This window comes from Lepus europaeus, chromosome 13, assembly GCF_033115175.1.
Source record: "Lepus europaeus isolate LE1 chromosome 13, mLepTim1.pri, whole genome shotgun sequence".
NCBI lineage: Eukaryota > Metazoa > Chordata > Mammalia > Lagomorpha > Leporidae > Lepus > Lepus europaeus.
In genome coordinates this window covers 21,305,272-21,318,649 of record NC_084839.1, presented here as the reverse complement: position 1 = coordinate 21,318,649, position 13,378 = coordinate 21,305,272, and the positions used below count along the sequence as shown (strand labels likewise).

Here is a 13,378-nt window from a genome sequence, read left to right as displayed (position 1 = left end):
CCTCTGAGTGATTTCACAGGGAGCGATAGGCCAGCTGCATTTTTTTCTAAAGATTTATTTACTTATTTGAAAGAGTTACAGAGAAAGAGGGAGAGACAGAGCGAGAGCTCTGTCTCTCCACTAGTTCACTCCCCAGATGGCTGCAACAGCCGGGGCTGGGCCAGGCCAAAGCTAGGAGCCAAGAGCTGCTTCCAGGTCTCCCACATGGGCAGCAGGGGCCCACGCACTGGGGCCATCCTCCGCTGCTTTTCCCAGGCCACTAGCAGGGAGCTGGATCAGAAGTGGAGCAGCCGGGACACGACCCAGCGCCGATTTGGGATGCCAGCACTGCAGGTGGTGACTTTACTCAGTACACCCCTATGCCGGCCCCTGTCGCATGAGTTTTGGAAAGATTCACCTGAGAAGAGCTGTCTCAGATATCTGCAGTATTTCTTTAAGGCTTTTAAAGTCCTCTTCTAGGAATCTGAGTTGTTTAGTGGAAGGCTGGACTCAGAACCAGAGAGAGTGCTAGTTCCAGGTCCTCCATGTTCTAGCTTTGTGGCCTTCAGCACAATCATTCTCTAAGCCTTCATTTCTTTAGGAGTCAGTTGGGAGTAATAGCTTTGACTTGGCTTCTCCCACAGCTTCTGGGAAGCCACGGGAGCCTCTCCACACACCCATCTGCACGGACCAGTCCTTCCGGGCTGTGGCTCACAGGTGCAGAGTAGTGGGATGCCCCCGCACTCTGCCAACTTCTGAAGTCTGCATCTGCTCAGTTTCAGTCTTGGGGGTAGCCTAAGTCATCACGCTGCGTCTCTGAACATCCTACAAGTGTCGTCAGAGCTCTGAGATGCTCAGCCTGGCAACAGATGTCCTACGTGTGCAGGCTCCGCAGGCTCCCCCGGCATGCGGGCATCCTGTGCCTGTGTTGTGTTGCCCCTTCACAGCCTCTCTGGGAGAGAGGTGGGAGACTCTCCTCTTAATGAGATTATTGGATTCAGTCCTTCCAATCAGCCTTGGTGGGAGCCCAGATAGCAAAAAATCGGGCATATTATACAATTTAAAATTTCACAGTCATCAGCATGTTTACTTACTAATACCACGATCTTCTTGGCCTCACATATGAAGGACACTGTGTGTTTCGGACCACACGCAGGCTGTGTATCCGCATGCAAGCTGACTCACTTCTTCTGTGGTTTGAATTTAGGTTTTTCAGAAGCGGATGGCGGAGTCCAGCTTTCTCAGCGAAGGAGAAATGACCTTGATCTTCGTCAACTGGAAGGAGCTCATCATGTCCAACACAAAGCTGCTGAAGTGAGTGATGAGCACGCCCACCCCAGGGCCGGCACTGCCACACAGAGGCTCGGCGGGGCCACCTGGCAAAGGCACTTTCATCTGCTCTCTGTCCCCGCGGGCTCTTGGTTGTGAAATGCTGAAACTCTAAAATGCAGAATGACTGAGGAAAGCAAAGAAATACAACCAAGACAGCTCCTTGTGTAAAGAAAGAGAAATCATGAAACAGTGCATTCACGTATGAGCGTGAGGTCTGAGAGCTGCTTGGCTGGCGGCCAAAGTCAGCAGAGGAGAGGCGGCTGCGGTGTAGACCTGAGTGCGCAGCTGCCTCCATCCCACGTGAAATGCCGCTGCTGGAGGTGACTTTCCACCTGTACGCTGTAGGGACAGACTGCCTGGGACAGCAGTGCCGGCTCTCACTGCCTGTCTGCCCTCCTGGGCCCGGCAGCTCTCCCCAGGGACAATGTTCCGCCTCCTCCCCACCTGGCCTCTGTGGCTCCTGCTCCCTTGACAGATGCAACTTGCCTTCTTCTTGGTTCAACTGGGAACAAATTAGAGTTTTTCAACAGACACTTTGCTAAAAAAGTAAGGTGAGGGGCCAGCATTGTGGCATCATGGGTTGGGCTGCCACCTGCAGTGCCAGCATCCCATATGGGCACTTCCAATCCAGCTCTCTCCTGGTGCACCTGGGAGAGCTTGAGCCCCTGCACCCATGTGGGAGACCTGGATGGAGCTCCTGGCTTTGGCCTGGCCCAGCCCTGGCTGTTGCAGCCATCTGGGGGTGAACCAGTGGATGGAAGAGCTTCCTCTCTTTCTCTCCCTCTCTCCTTCTCTCCCTCTCTCCCTCTCTCCCTCTCTCCCTCCCTCCTTTCTCTGTAACTCTGCCTTTCAAATAAATAAAATAAACCTTAAGAAAGAGACTAAAGTAATTCTGAAGGCCCAGAAACACTCAAGTGTGCCAAGTTTCTTCTCTTTCTTTGCTAACATCCCACCGAAGTGGGCACGGCCACAGTGCTCCATCGTCTTGCGCCTGTGCCCCTCTTCCCAGCCCACAGGCCCCTAGGTCACCCACTGGGACGCATTGCCATCCGCCCCTTAGGTAGCACAGGCGCTCACTTGGAAGCCAAAGGTGAGGGTGTGCTGTTTGCAGGGCCCTGCGTGTGCGTAAGAAGACGGGGGGTGAGAAGATGCCAGTGCAGATGATCGGGGACATCCTGGCGGCCGAGCTGTCACACATGCAGGCCTACATCCGGTTCTGCAGCTGTCAGCTTAACGGAGCAGCCTTGTTACAGCAGAAGACAGACGAAGATGCGGACTTTAAAGAGTTTTTAAAGGTAACTCCATCCTGGGCCTTGCAGGAGTCTGCTGGAGTAGTGGCAAGACGGCCTCTCTGAGCCTGGAGGTGGCAGCAGCGTAGGCTGGCCCGGTAGGGAATCTCCTTGATGGAGAAGGTACCCTCGTCAGTGTCCGAGGAAACAGGTGGCAGAGGATTTTCTGATTGCTTCCTGTAACACAATCAGGAGCGGGCATTTTTGGTCTAAGCCTAAGTTTGGGACACCTGCGTCCAGTAATCGGTTTGAATCCTGGCTCCACTCCCAATTCCAGCTTCCTGCTAGTGCACACCCTGGGAGGCCCAAGCAGCTATTGGCCCAAGTCCTTGGGTCCCTGCCACCCACATGTGAGACCTGGCTTCACGTATGAAGGCTTTGTCCTGTCCCAGCCCTGTTTGTTGTGGGAATTGGGGAGTGAACGGCCAGACTTCCCCTGGGACACTGTCCCTCCTTTCCGTGGCCCTTTCTGGCCACCACCTCTGCCCCAGGTAATACAGGTAGAGGCATCATGTTTTAAGTGATTTTTTGACAAGCATGTCTGCATCTCCCTAAATAAATAAAATGTTTTCATAAAAATTTAAAAAGCAAAATGTAGCAATTAGCTATGCTCCAAAATGTTACTTTTTTTTTTTTTTTTTTTTTGACAGGCAGAGTGGACAGTGAGAGAGAGACAGAGAGAAAGGTCTTCCTTTTGCCGTTGGTTCACCCTCCAATGGCCGCCGCGGTAGCGCACTGCGGCCGGCGCACCGCGCTGATCTGATGGCAGGAGCCAGGTGCTTATCCTAGTCTCCCATGCGGGTGCAGGGCCCAAGCACTTGGGCCATCCTCCACTGCACTCCCTGGCCACAGCAGAGAGCTGGCCTGGAAGAGGGGCAACCGGGACAGGATCGGTGCCCCGACCGGGACTAGAACCCGGTGTGCCGGCGCCGCTAGGCGGAGGATTAGCCTAGTGAGCCGCGGCGCTGGCCCAAAATGTTACTTTTAAAAACTCAAAAACTCTAGAAATAAAAAAGCACGCAGGTGCTGCTCATAGCACCATCTACACAGATACAGATTTATGTAAAACCAAAAAGAGGGAGGAGTTTAACATCCAGCGCCGGGGTGATGCTTAGGTAAACAATGGCAGACGGGCTGTATTCATGGAAACGATCGCCCTGGAGCACCAGCTGCGCTCTCCCAGCACAGGCAGAGCCGCAGAGGTGTTGCCTGGCCTCAGCAGTAACCGTCTGGCGTGGCGTACTGACCCCTAACACAGGCCTCTGTCCATGTTACCAGGCACACAGGCGCTCTATGCCAGAGGTGGCCAGGAGAGGGTCACGGACAGGAGGGGCCATGGCCCCGGGACGAGCTGGCTGAGGGGAAACTTGTCGTGAGTCTCAGTGCCAGTGTGAATCAGCAGAAAGGACAGCAGGGACTGTGCCAGCCAGGGCGCACCTGCGAGCTGGCACACAGTAGGTGCTCAGTGATGGTCGTGATGGTTCCTAATAAAGCAGGAAGAGGGGGTACGCAGAGGTGGGAGGACAGAGATGGGGGACTGTGGGGGTGGGGCAGGGCAGCGTGATGCTACTGACCCAGACCGGGATGGAGGGAGCAAAGATGGCTTTCACAAGGGAGCGTGAGGGCTTCATTCAGGGATATGTCGAGCTCGAGGTGCCTTTAAGTGAAAGCCAGTGGACTGCAAGACGGCCAGGAAAGTGGTTCTAGAAGCAGAGGAGGGCACGGCCCCACCGGCTGCTAGCAGCGAAGGACTGAGAGCAGCCACAGGGCTTGGCACAGGTGGGAGACTCCTAATTTAACCTGATGTGTATTATTTTGGATCTCGAGTTATTAAACAGAATTTGCGGTCTCCGAGGCTGAACGGTGGGAGTGTGGCTGGCGGCTCCTTTGTCCTAGTTGGTTCTGTGAGCTCCTCACACCCCCATCTGTCTTGCAGAAGCTGGCCTCCGACCCTCGGTGCAAAGGGATGCCCCTCTCCAGCTTCCTGCTGAAGCCCATGCAGAGGATCACCCGGTACCCGCTGCTCATCCGCAGTGTGAGTGTTGGCTGGGGCAGTCCCAGGCCGGCCTGCGAGAGCACGCGCTGAGCTCCCAGGGACAGATACGCAGGGAGCCCCGCATGCGCCAGCCCCCCTGCACGCGGTGGGATACCCCAGCCGTGATCCCACCGCCCCCGGCCTAGCACGTGTGTGCGCGCGCGCGCGTGTGTATGTGTGTGATGTGTGTGCGCGTGTGTGTGTGTGCACCTGTGTGCGTGTGTGTGTGTGCGCGCACATGTACCAGTGCACACATGCAGGACCTAAAGCCTTCAAGGGGGCAAATACAGGAGGCATCGAAACCACTTGGGTAACCTCTCACCCTGAAGCCCCCTGCATCTCGGCATTGTAGTGTTTGTCCAGGCGGGGTCAAGGCCCCTCCAGCTCCCTAGTCGTGGGGCCCATCTTCAACCCAGAAACAGGACAGAGTCTCCCATTAGCATAACCATGAGCTCCAGTCTGTTTTCTGGGACCTGAACGCATCTCTCAGCCACACACCTTTACCTGCATGTCCCAGGAGACTCCAGTGCAGCGTGTCCTGCGCGGAGCTCACCCTGACCCTCACTGTAACCGGCTTCGACTTGCTGACTCAGCGCTCCTCCTAAACGTCTACCCCTCCCTGTCTGATAGAAGGGACGTAAGCCGGTGTGCCTTCCAGGGAGCAGGCCGACCTTATGAAGGATTATCCCACAGAGAAGCATCGATAGAATCTACACGGAGAAGCGGGAATAATGCAAGACTGTTGCTTGTATTGATTATTCCTTGGCTTTTGGTTTATCTGAACTCAACGTAGACCTCACATTACAGGTGCCCATACCAAACTGACCCCTTAACACAGGTCCACAGTCCCTTCATGAAATATTATGGACCAGGTGTGTTCCAGAACGCAGTTCAAATACTGTATATTATATGACACCCCAGCAAAACCTGAGGCAACAGTTACACACACGCGTGCATATTCCTGACATTTATGAATTATCACTGTACATAGAAGTAAACACATCTCCTCTATTTGCCACCAGTGGGTACTGGAGGAAACTTCTAGGCTTTCAGGATGCTTTGCACTGTGGAACTGTGAACACAAGACCTTGGGCCTGTCTGGCTGCGGTGTGAGTCCAGAGCTCAGGAGGCCACTGGTGACAGGCGGTGATCCTCTGAGGGTCTGTGTAAAGTGTTCTGGCTTCCGTTCGTTCACATTTGTACAGGAGTGGTTGGAAGTCACTTCAGAACCGACCGCATTCTCCCCCATGCTGGCATGGTGTTACCGGAGTTTTCCTGTGGCAGGGCAGTCTCCATTTTCGTCAGATTTTTCAAAAGGATCAGAGACCCCTATAATGTTACTGCCATTCAGCAGTCTGGCACACTTGTCAAGGGTAGCCAGTTAATATTGGAGGGCTCACCCTGAAGGTACATGGCTTCAATTACTGGGGGAAGCAGGGAGGTACCCTTCAACCTAAGGCCTATCACCAGGAACCAGTCGGAGAGCAAGCAGAGACCCACGAATTTCAAGGCGGTTGACCCATGGAGTGCTTGTCACACCCTGTTGTAACCAAGTCACCATCCCTGGCTCCCCAAGAACCTGTGGAATGTGGGCTTCCCGGGGCAGAAACCTTTACCCTGTTTGTTTCTGTTGTCTTTCTTGTGCCTGTGTAGCACTAGGAGCGTGGAAGCAGTCAAAATGCTGATGGGCACGTGGTCAACTGAATGGCGGGTGGGGGTGGGGGGGTGAAAGACGCGGTGCACCTCACGGGACGCCACCTGCTCTCTTCCAGATCCTGGAGAACACCCCGGAGAGCCACGTGGACCACTCCTCCCTGAAGCTGGCCCTCGAGCGAGCCGAGGAGCTGTGCTCGCAAGTCAACGAGGGCGTTCGGGAGAAGGAGAACTCGGACCGCCTGGAGTGGCTCCAGGCGCACGTCCAGTGTGAAGGTCTCGCAGAGGTGAGGTCTCTGCGGTTAGCTGCTGTCACCAGCCACACGCTGGGCTGGGAGCCAGCTTGAGGGCTTCCCCTAGTGTGGACGGTCTACACCTCAGCTCGAACCGTGTGGACTCACTCTCCCGCCCTTACGTCCTGGAGGGTCACCTCCTTTCTTACAAAGAGAGGAGAGTTGGGTTTTTGTTTTGACACTTTGAACCCGGCGGGTGGATTCGGCGTGCTGTGGCACGAGAAAGGCTTCCGTGGGGCCAGTCTGAAGGGTAGCAAGTGTAAGGATCTCAGTGCTTTCAGCCCCCAACACGATCCCCCAGGGCCCCTCAGGCGGGGTGCCGCAGTGCCCTCCGCTGGACTTAGCAAGTGACACTTTCTCTCTCTCTTAGCAACTTATTTTCAACTCCCTTACCAACTGCCTGGGACCCCGGAAGCTTCTGCACAGTGGGAAGCTGTACAAGACCAAGAGCAATAAGGAATTACACGGATTCCTCTTCAACGACTTCCTGCTTCTCACCTACATGGTCAAGCAGTTTGCTGTGTCCTCCAGCTCGGAGAAGCTTTTCAGCTCCAAGTCCAACGCTCAGTTCAAAATGTATAAGACGGTGAGTGTCACAGGCCTGGCCGCGGCACTGAGGCCTGGCGGGCTTTCGCCTCTGCTCCCGGTCTCCTCGCCGCCAAGCCCGTCCTGCTCAGGGCTCCCTTCACGCATTGCCAGGTGGCTGGGGCTCCCTGTGCCGCTTGCCAGGGCCACTGCTGGCGGCAGCCAGAGCCCAGCCTTCCCTCTGGCTTCCTCCTGGTGAAATGAGCCCTGGGCCTGCCTCTGTCCACACCCAGCTTCGGCGCTCTCCACAAACGGGGCCTGAGCCAGTGCACAGTTGGTGTGCAGAGGAAGGAGCAGCCACGGCTGCTCGGGCTCCTGTCGCCAGCTCAGCGTGCCCAGGCCACCCCAGACTTCTACTTTGACACGGTGGAGGCTGCTCCAGCACCCCTGTTTCGCTTCTCCTCTGGATACAGGCGGGTCGAGTGTCTGGGCCCGACTCACAGCCTGTGTTTGGCCCTCATTTTTTCAGCCCATTTTCCTGAACGAAGTCTTGGTGAAACTGCCCACAGACCCTTCCAGCGATGAGCCTGTCTTCCACATTTCCCACATTGATCGGGTCTACACACTCCGAACAGACAACATTAACGAGAGGTCAGTCCTGACCGTGTGTGACCTGAGACCAAGGAGAGAGCCCACCCCCACTGCACCCAGGGGCCCTGGTCCAGTCTCCTGAACCTCTGTCCACACGTGCCCCCACTCCGGCCATGGCAGCCTTGGCTGGGTCTGCGCCGAGTCGGGGCTGCCGCCTCCTCCTAGCACGTTTCTGCCTCGGGTCCCTGCTCATCCACTCCGGAACAGCAGACCCCGTGCCTCGGTCCCTACTGGAAGCTGGGTGCTGCTCACGGGCCAGAGGTCACAGACCACGTCCTCTGCTTCCATGGCCTCCTGGAGCTGCTCCTTGCTCCTCCTCCCACCCACGTGCCCCTGTGGGGGGAGGCCCTTCCCCACTCTCCTCGCCCGCAACCTCTGCCCTGTGCCCTGTGCCCTCTGCCCTGTGCCCTCAGCCGCACTTCCCCCAAGGTGGGATGGCAAACCTGGGGGATGCAGGTCCTCTGAGCACACAGCTCTCCGTGGACAGACTCCCCACTTCCCGGGCAGCCGTGTCACACCTGCGGGGATGGCACCTCCGGCCCCAGGCACAGTCTGCTGTGTGCGAGCCACCAAGAACTGGCCTCAGACCCTCTCGGCGCCAGCCTCAGTTAAATGAACACATTAGGTCTGTGACTGGAAATTGCCGAAGCTGAGGTTGGCAAAAGAGAGGGGACACCAGAGCTGCTGTGGGCTCCTGCCGCGGCCTGCGCGCTGCCAGGAAGCCCCCAATGGCCGCAATGCCCCACCCCCCCAGGACTGCTTGGGTGCAAAAGATCAAGGCGGCGTCGGAGCAGTACATCGACACGGAGAAGAAGAAGCGAGAGAAGGCCTACCAAGGTACCTGCGGGGCCCTGGGGCTCAGCACCGGGGGGGCAGGGAGTCTGGCCCCGGGGACACAGGCTGCTGTCCCTGCTGTGAGGCTGGGGCCATGGGGCCCTGGCCGTCGCCCGCCCGCTCCTCCCGAAGCTGCCGTCACAGACCTCGCTGAGGCTCAGCTGCCACGCCCACTGGGCAGCCTGGGCAGGCTCGGGGCCTCCTGGTCCCTGCCGCAAAGTCTCGGTCCCTCTTCCTCACCACAGCCTTCACTCCCCACGCACAGCTGTCTCTGCAGGCTCCACTTGGCTCCCTCTAACTCCCCTTCCCTTTCCCACTCTGCCCGCTCTCCCAGCCTGCCCCACCTCTGCCCGCTCCCTCCCCAGGACCCCCTGCCTGGCCCTGACCCTCCCCTCCTCCTTCATCCCAAGTCCTGTCCCCATGGCCGGTGGCCGCGGAAGTGGCCTGACCAGTAGCTTGCCTCCCGTGCCCACTACCTGTGTCGGGCATCCAGTCTCCTCCTTCCCTCTGGACCCCTTCAGACCCTGAGGTCCTCGCGCCCCCAGATCTTCCCACCTCGTCTCCCTTCCTCTTTCTCCTGCCCTGGAGAGAAGTCCTACCTCACCCAGTGCTTTTTGCCACCTCGCTCCGGCAGCTCCCTTCCTTGGGGAGCCGCCCATGTCACCTTGGGTTCAGACACCCCTGGCTGACCACAGCTGCGCATGCCCTATGGGGTCCGATGGCCTCCATCCATGGTCGCTCCTCCTTGTCCTCCCAAGAATCCCCACCCGGCCGCCTGGACAGCGCCTGCCCTCCTGCCCCTCACCCACTCTGCTGTGGAGCCCTGCGCTTCCCCCTCCACTGCCGTGTGTCCCATCTGCCCGGCCCCTTCCTCTCCGCACGGTAGCTCCCTGTCCCCAGCACCACCATCCTCACTCCTAGAGGGCACCTCTCCCTGCTTAGCTGTCTCCCCTGTGGCCTCTCAGATGGAGGACAGGTTTCTGGCCCCAGCCTCAGAGCACAGCCCCACTGCTGCCCACACCTAGCCCATGTCACTGCCACTGAACCACTCCTGTCACTGTCAGGCCCGCCTGGGCGTGCTGCCTCCCAGACACACATGCCCCACCCCATCAGAACCCTTCCAGGCCCAAGAAAACACTGCTTCCTCCATGACGCCTTCCTTGACCCCAACCCATGTGATGTCCCTGGAGGCCCTGCCCATGAGTCTGCCGTCCTGCTCTGGTCTTGAGGCCTCTATTGCTTCTGCTCGGGCACCCCGAGTCACCTCCCCTGAAGGCAGCTCCGTACCTGCAGGGCCTGTGGCTCGTGCCCAGTGGCTCTGTGTTTGTCCGCCCCGATCACAGGACAGGTGATTTACCTGCTCGGTGTGGCTACAGTGGTGTTTGTAAGAGTCCCCCTGCCCTGCCATGGCCCTAGCCAGGACGTTGCAGCTCCCACGTTCTTCCCCAGCCTCCCCTGGGTGCCGAGCCCCGCCTCTCTGCCCCCTCTGCAGCTGTGCCACAGCTGCCCCGCCCCCGCCCGTCTGCCGTCTCCCTCCGCCCTCCTCCCTCCGTGCAGCTCAGGCTCCTGGCTGCTCTAGCCGCAGCTCTTTGTTTTCTCCATTCAGGTTTCCCTTATTTTGTTGTATGCTCCTGACAGGTATGTGTGAATCAGCTTTGCTAACTGAATGTCACTTCCAAAGCTTGCTATTGAGCAATCGATGACTGAATCATTTGTGCCGCACCTGCTGATCTCTTAATTGGGCAAAGATGTAAATCAAGGTTTCTGCGCGTTTTGCCCACCCTGGTGGGTGGGTGTGTGTGTTGCTGTGTGTCCAGTTCTGGAGACACTCAGCGCCTCTGCACTGGGAAGCCCCGCCCTGGCTTCAGGGCAGCTGAGTGCGTGTTCAGGTTCACACGGGGAGGGGCACAGACGAGGGGCGGCTGCTTCTCAGAGGGAAAGTTGTATTGGCCTGGAGTTTGAAAAACCAATAGCTCACTGAAACATCCGCCTTGTTTTTAAAGCCTTAACCTGCTTAATTAAACCCATGTCTACCTAAAGAATATAACTCATCTCCGTGTTAGAAGAGTTCAGGTGCCTCCTTAAGTAGAACAAGGCCTTAGGTAAAGCTGCCTGGTACGCGGAAATGTTGATGTGTAATTGGGATTACTGCCAGTGCTTTAGACTCTGGTGTCTGATGTCCGGATGCTCGCCCTGCCCTGTAGAAGCTCAGTTTTTCTCATCTGTAAAATGGGGAGCTGCCGTATCAGGTAACCAGTTTAACCAGCTATGATGTATGTAAAAGTCTAGCACATGCCTAACACAGAGTATCCAGTAAGTGTTCACTGGTGTCAAGTGCTGAACGAATGTGCCTTACTATTGTATTACTGTCACCATTTGCTAGGCACTGGAGGGGCTCCTGCGAGGAGGAGGGGGAGGGAAGTCGTGCACGTGCTGCAGTGGCTCCCCTCTGGCAGAGGACACAGGCATGACGGGACGTCAGGCCCCGGGGGTCACAGGCTGCTCCCACATCAGCGACAATGAGTGTGCAGTCCTAAGGGCTCTGGGAGTGCCTGTGGAACTGGACCTGGGTCTTGAAGGATGGGTAGGAGGCAAGAGGTGGCAGAGACAGCAGGCGACATGGCGCGGGGAGAGGCAGGGGCCCTGGATGCTGGGCTGTTCGGCCCGGGGTAGTGGCAGATGAGGCTGGGGCGGTGCTTCGGTGGACCAGAAAGCCTGTGCCTGCCTTCTGGAGAAGGATTAACCTGATCTGTCTTCCCCCTCTGCAGCCCGCTCTCAGAAGACGTCAGGCATCGGGCGTCTCATGGTGCACGTTATTGAAGCTACAGAATTAAAAGCTTGTAAACCGAATGGTAAATGCTTCCCTCACCCAACACACATGTAACTGGCCCCGTCTTTGCTGGTGACTCTTCTGAATACTGAATTTCAGGCTGCTTCTTGAGTCAGTGTTGGGCCCAGCAGTTAAGACACTGGTGGGGGCCGGCGCCACAGCTCACTAGGCTAATCCTCTGCCTGCGGTGCCGGCACTCTGGGTTCTAATCCCAGTTGGGGCGCTGGATTCTGTCCTGGTTGCTCCTCTTCCAGTCCAGCTCTCTGCTGTGGCCCAGGAAGGCAGTAGAGGATGGCCCAAGTGCTTGGGCCTTGCACCCACATGGGAGACCAGGAGGAAGCACCTGGCTCCTGGCTTCAGATCGGTGCAGTGCACCGGCCGTAGCAGCCATTTTGGGGGTGAACCAACAGAAGGAAGACCTTTCTCTCTGTCTCTCTCTCTCTCATTGTCTAACTCTGCCTGTCAAAAAAACAAAGACACTGGTGGGATACGGACATCCCTTGTCAGAATGGCTGGGTTCACCTGCTGGCTTTGCTTGCAATTCCAGCTTCATGCTAATGCACACCCCGGGAGGCAGCAGGCGAGGGCTTAAGTACTGGGTCCCTGGCACACATGTAAGAAACCTGGATGGAGTTCCCATCTCCTGCTTTGGCCTGGCTCCACCCTGGCCATTTGGAGGCGTTCAGAGATGGCAGTTGTCTGTGTGTCTCCCTCTGTGTCCCACAAGTAAATAAATAATGCAGTTTCCCATTTTTTCAGTCAGTGTTTCCCATGCAACCATATCTAAGCTAGTTTGTCGGACCACTCTCTTTCCCCAGTGAGAACCACTGCCGGCCTCCCGCGTGCTTCTGCGAGAGAAAGCATAAAGCACGTGTGTGACACGGCCTGGGGCCCTCACAGAGCCATGATGCTGCTGACACTGGGAACAGGGTCCCTAGACCACGAGGAGATGTGGGCCCGCAGGCAGTGGCTCCTGCTGCCGTCCGTGGTCATCACTGCAGCAGACTTGGGACCCTGCTTCTGCTCCAGGGAAGCTCTCTGGTCACTCATTTTACTTTCTCAGGCCACATGTGTCTGTGATTTCTTCTGTTCAGGGAAGAGCAACCCATACTGTGAAGTCAGCATGGGCTCCCAGAGCTACACCACTAGGACCCTCCAGGACACCCTGAATCCCAAGTGGAATTTCAACTGCCAGTTCTTCATCAAGGACCTGTACCAAGACGTGCTGTGTCTCACCATGTTCGATCGAGACCAGTTTTCACCAGACGGTAAGTGCGGGCAGCCCTCCATAGCCACGGGTTCTGTCTCCACGGAACCAACCTACTATGGATCAAAAACATCTGGGGACAAAACTGCACCTGTACTGAACACACAGACTTTTTGTCATTATTCCCTAAGCGGTCTGCGTGTAGACTACTCCAGCACCCTGTACTGTATCAGGTATCACATGTAGTCAGAGATGGCTTCGCACGTCCAGGAAGGTGTAGGGAGACCATAGGCAGACCCCACGCCGTCTTATAAAGGGAGCTTGAGCACCGTGGTCCGGGTGCACGGGGGAGTCCTGGAGCCCTCCCCCGCAGATACTGAGGGACAACTGTGTAGCTTGGCTGGGGCAGCTAAAGGTTTGCAGGATCCCGGTGCCCAGTCGTGGCTGTTACCCACGACACCAAGGGGGATGAAGCAGGCCTGGGCCAGCTCCCGCAGGCAGCCACGAGTTTCAGGGCTTTGAGCCCAGTCACCCCTACACACACAAGGTGAACATTGCTCCAGGTGCACACAGAGCAGGTGCAACACTGCCTCACCAGAGCGACTTGAGTCCTCACAGGTAGCTGCTGTCCCACAAATCTCTTGTCACTTGACGTAAGCCAACAGAAGTCTTTTGTCTGGAGTTTGAAGAGTTTTGTAAACCCTGTTTCAGACACTCCTCCTGAGGTTATTGTTTAACAATCTGTAAAGA

The 13,378-nt window shown here is 56.9% G+C and overlaps 1 protein-coding gene across 6 annotated transcripts in view; it reads left to right on the top strand.

The window, feature by feature from the left end:
- The window catches only part of ITSN2 (intersectin 2), a 176,263-nt gene that overhangs the window by 161,981 nt on the left and 904 nt on the right, over nucleotides 1-13,378 (top strand). For all 6 annotated transcript variants that reach the window (XM_062209048.1, XM_062209050.1, XM_062209045.1 and 3 more), the window contains exons 30-38: nucleotides 1,187-1,293; nucleotides 2,423-2,606; nucleotides 4,537-4,635; nucleotides 6,408-6,575; nucleotides 6,952-7,167; nucleotides 7,636-7,757; nucleotides 8,512-8,594; nucleotides 11,360-11,443; nucleotides 12,516-12,689. In XM_062209048.1, coding sequence (XP_062065032.1) covers nucleotides 1,187-1,293; nucleotides 2,423-2,606; nucleotides 4,537-4,635; nucleotides 6,408-6,575; nucleotides 6,952-7,167; nucleotides 7,636-7,757; nucleotides 8,512-8,594; nucleotides 11,360-11,443; nucleotides 12,516-12,689 — 1,237 coding nt within the window. The remainder of the gene's footprint in view (nucleotides 1-1,186; nucleotides 1,294-2,422; nucleotides 2,607-4,536; nucleotides 4,636-6,407; nucleotides 6,576-6,951; nucleotides 7,168-7,635; nucleotides 7,758-8,511; nucleotides 8,595-11,359; nucleotides 11,444-12,515; nucleotides 12,690-13,378) is intronic.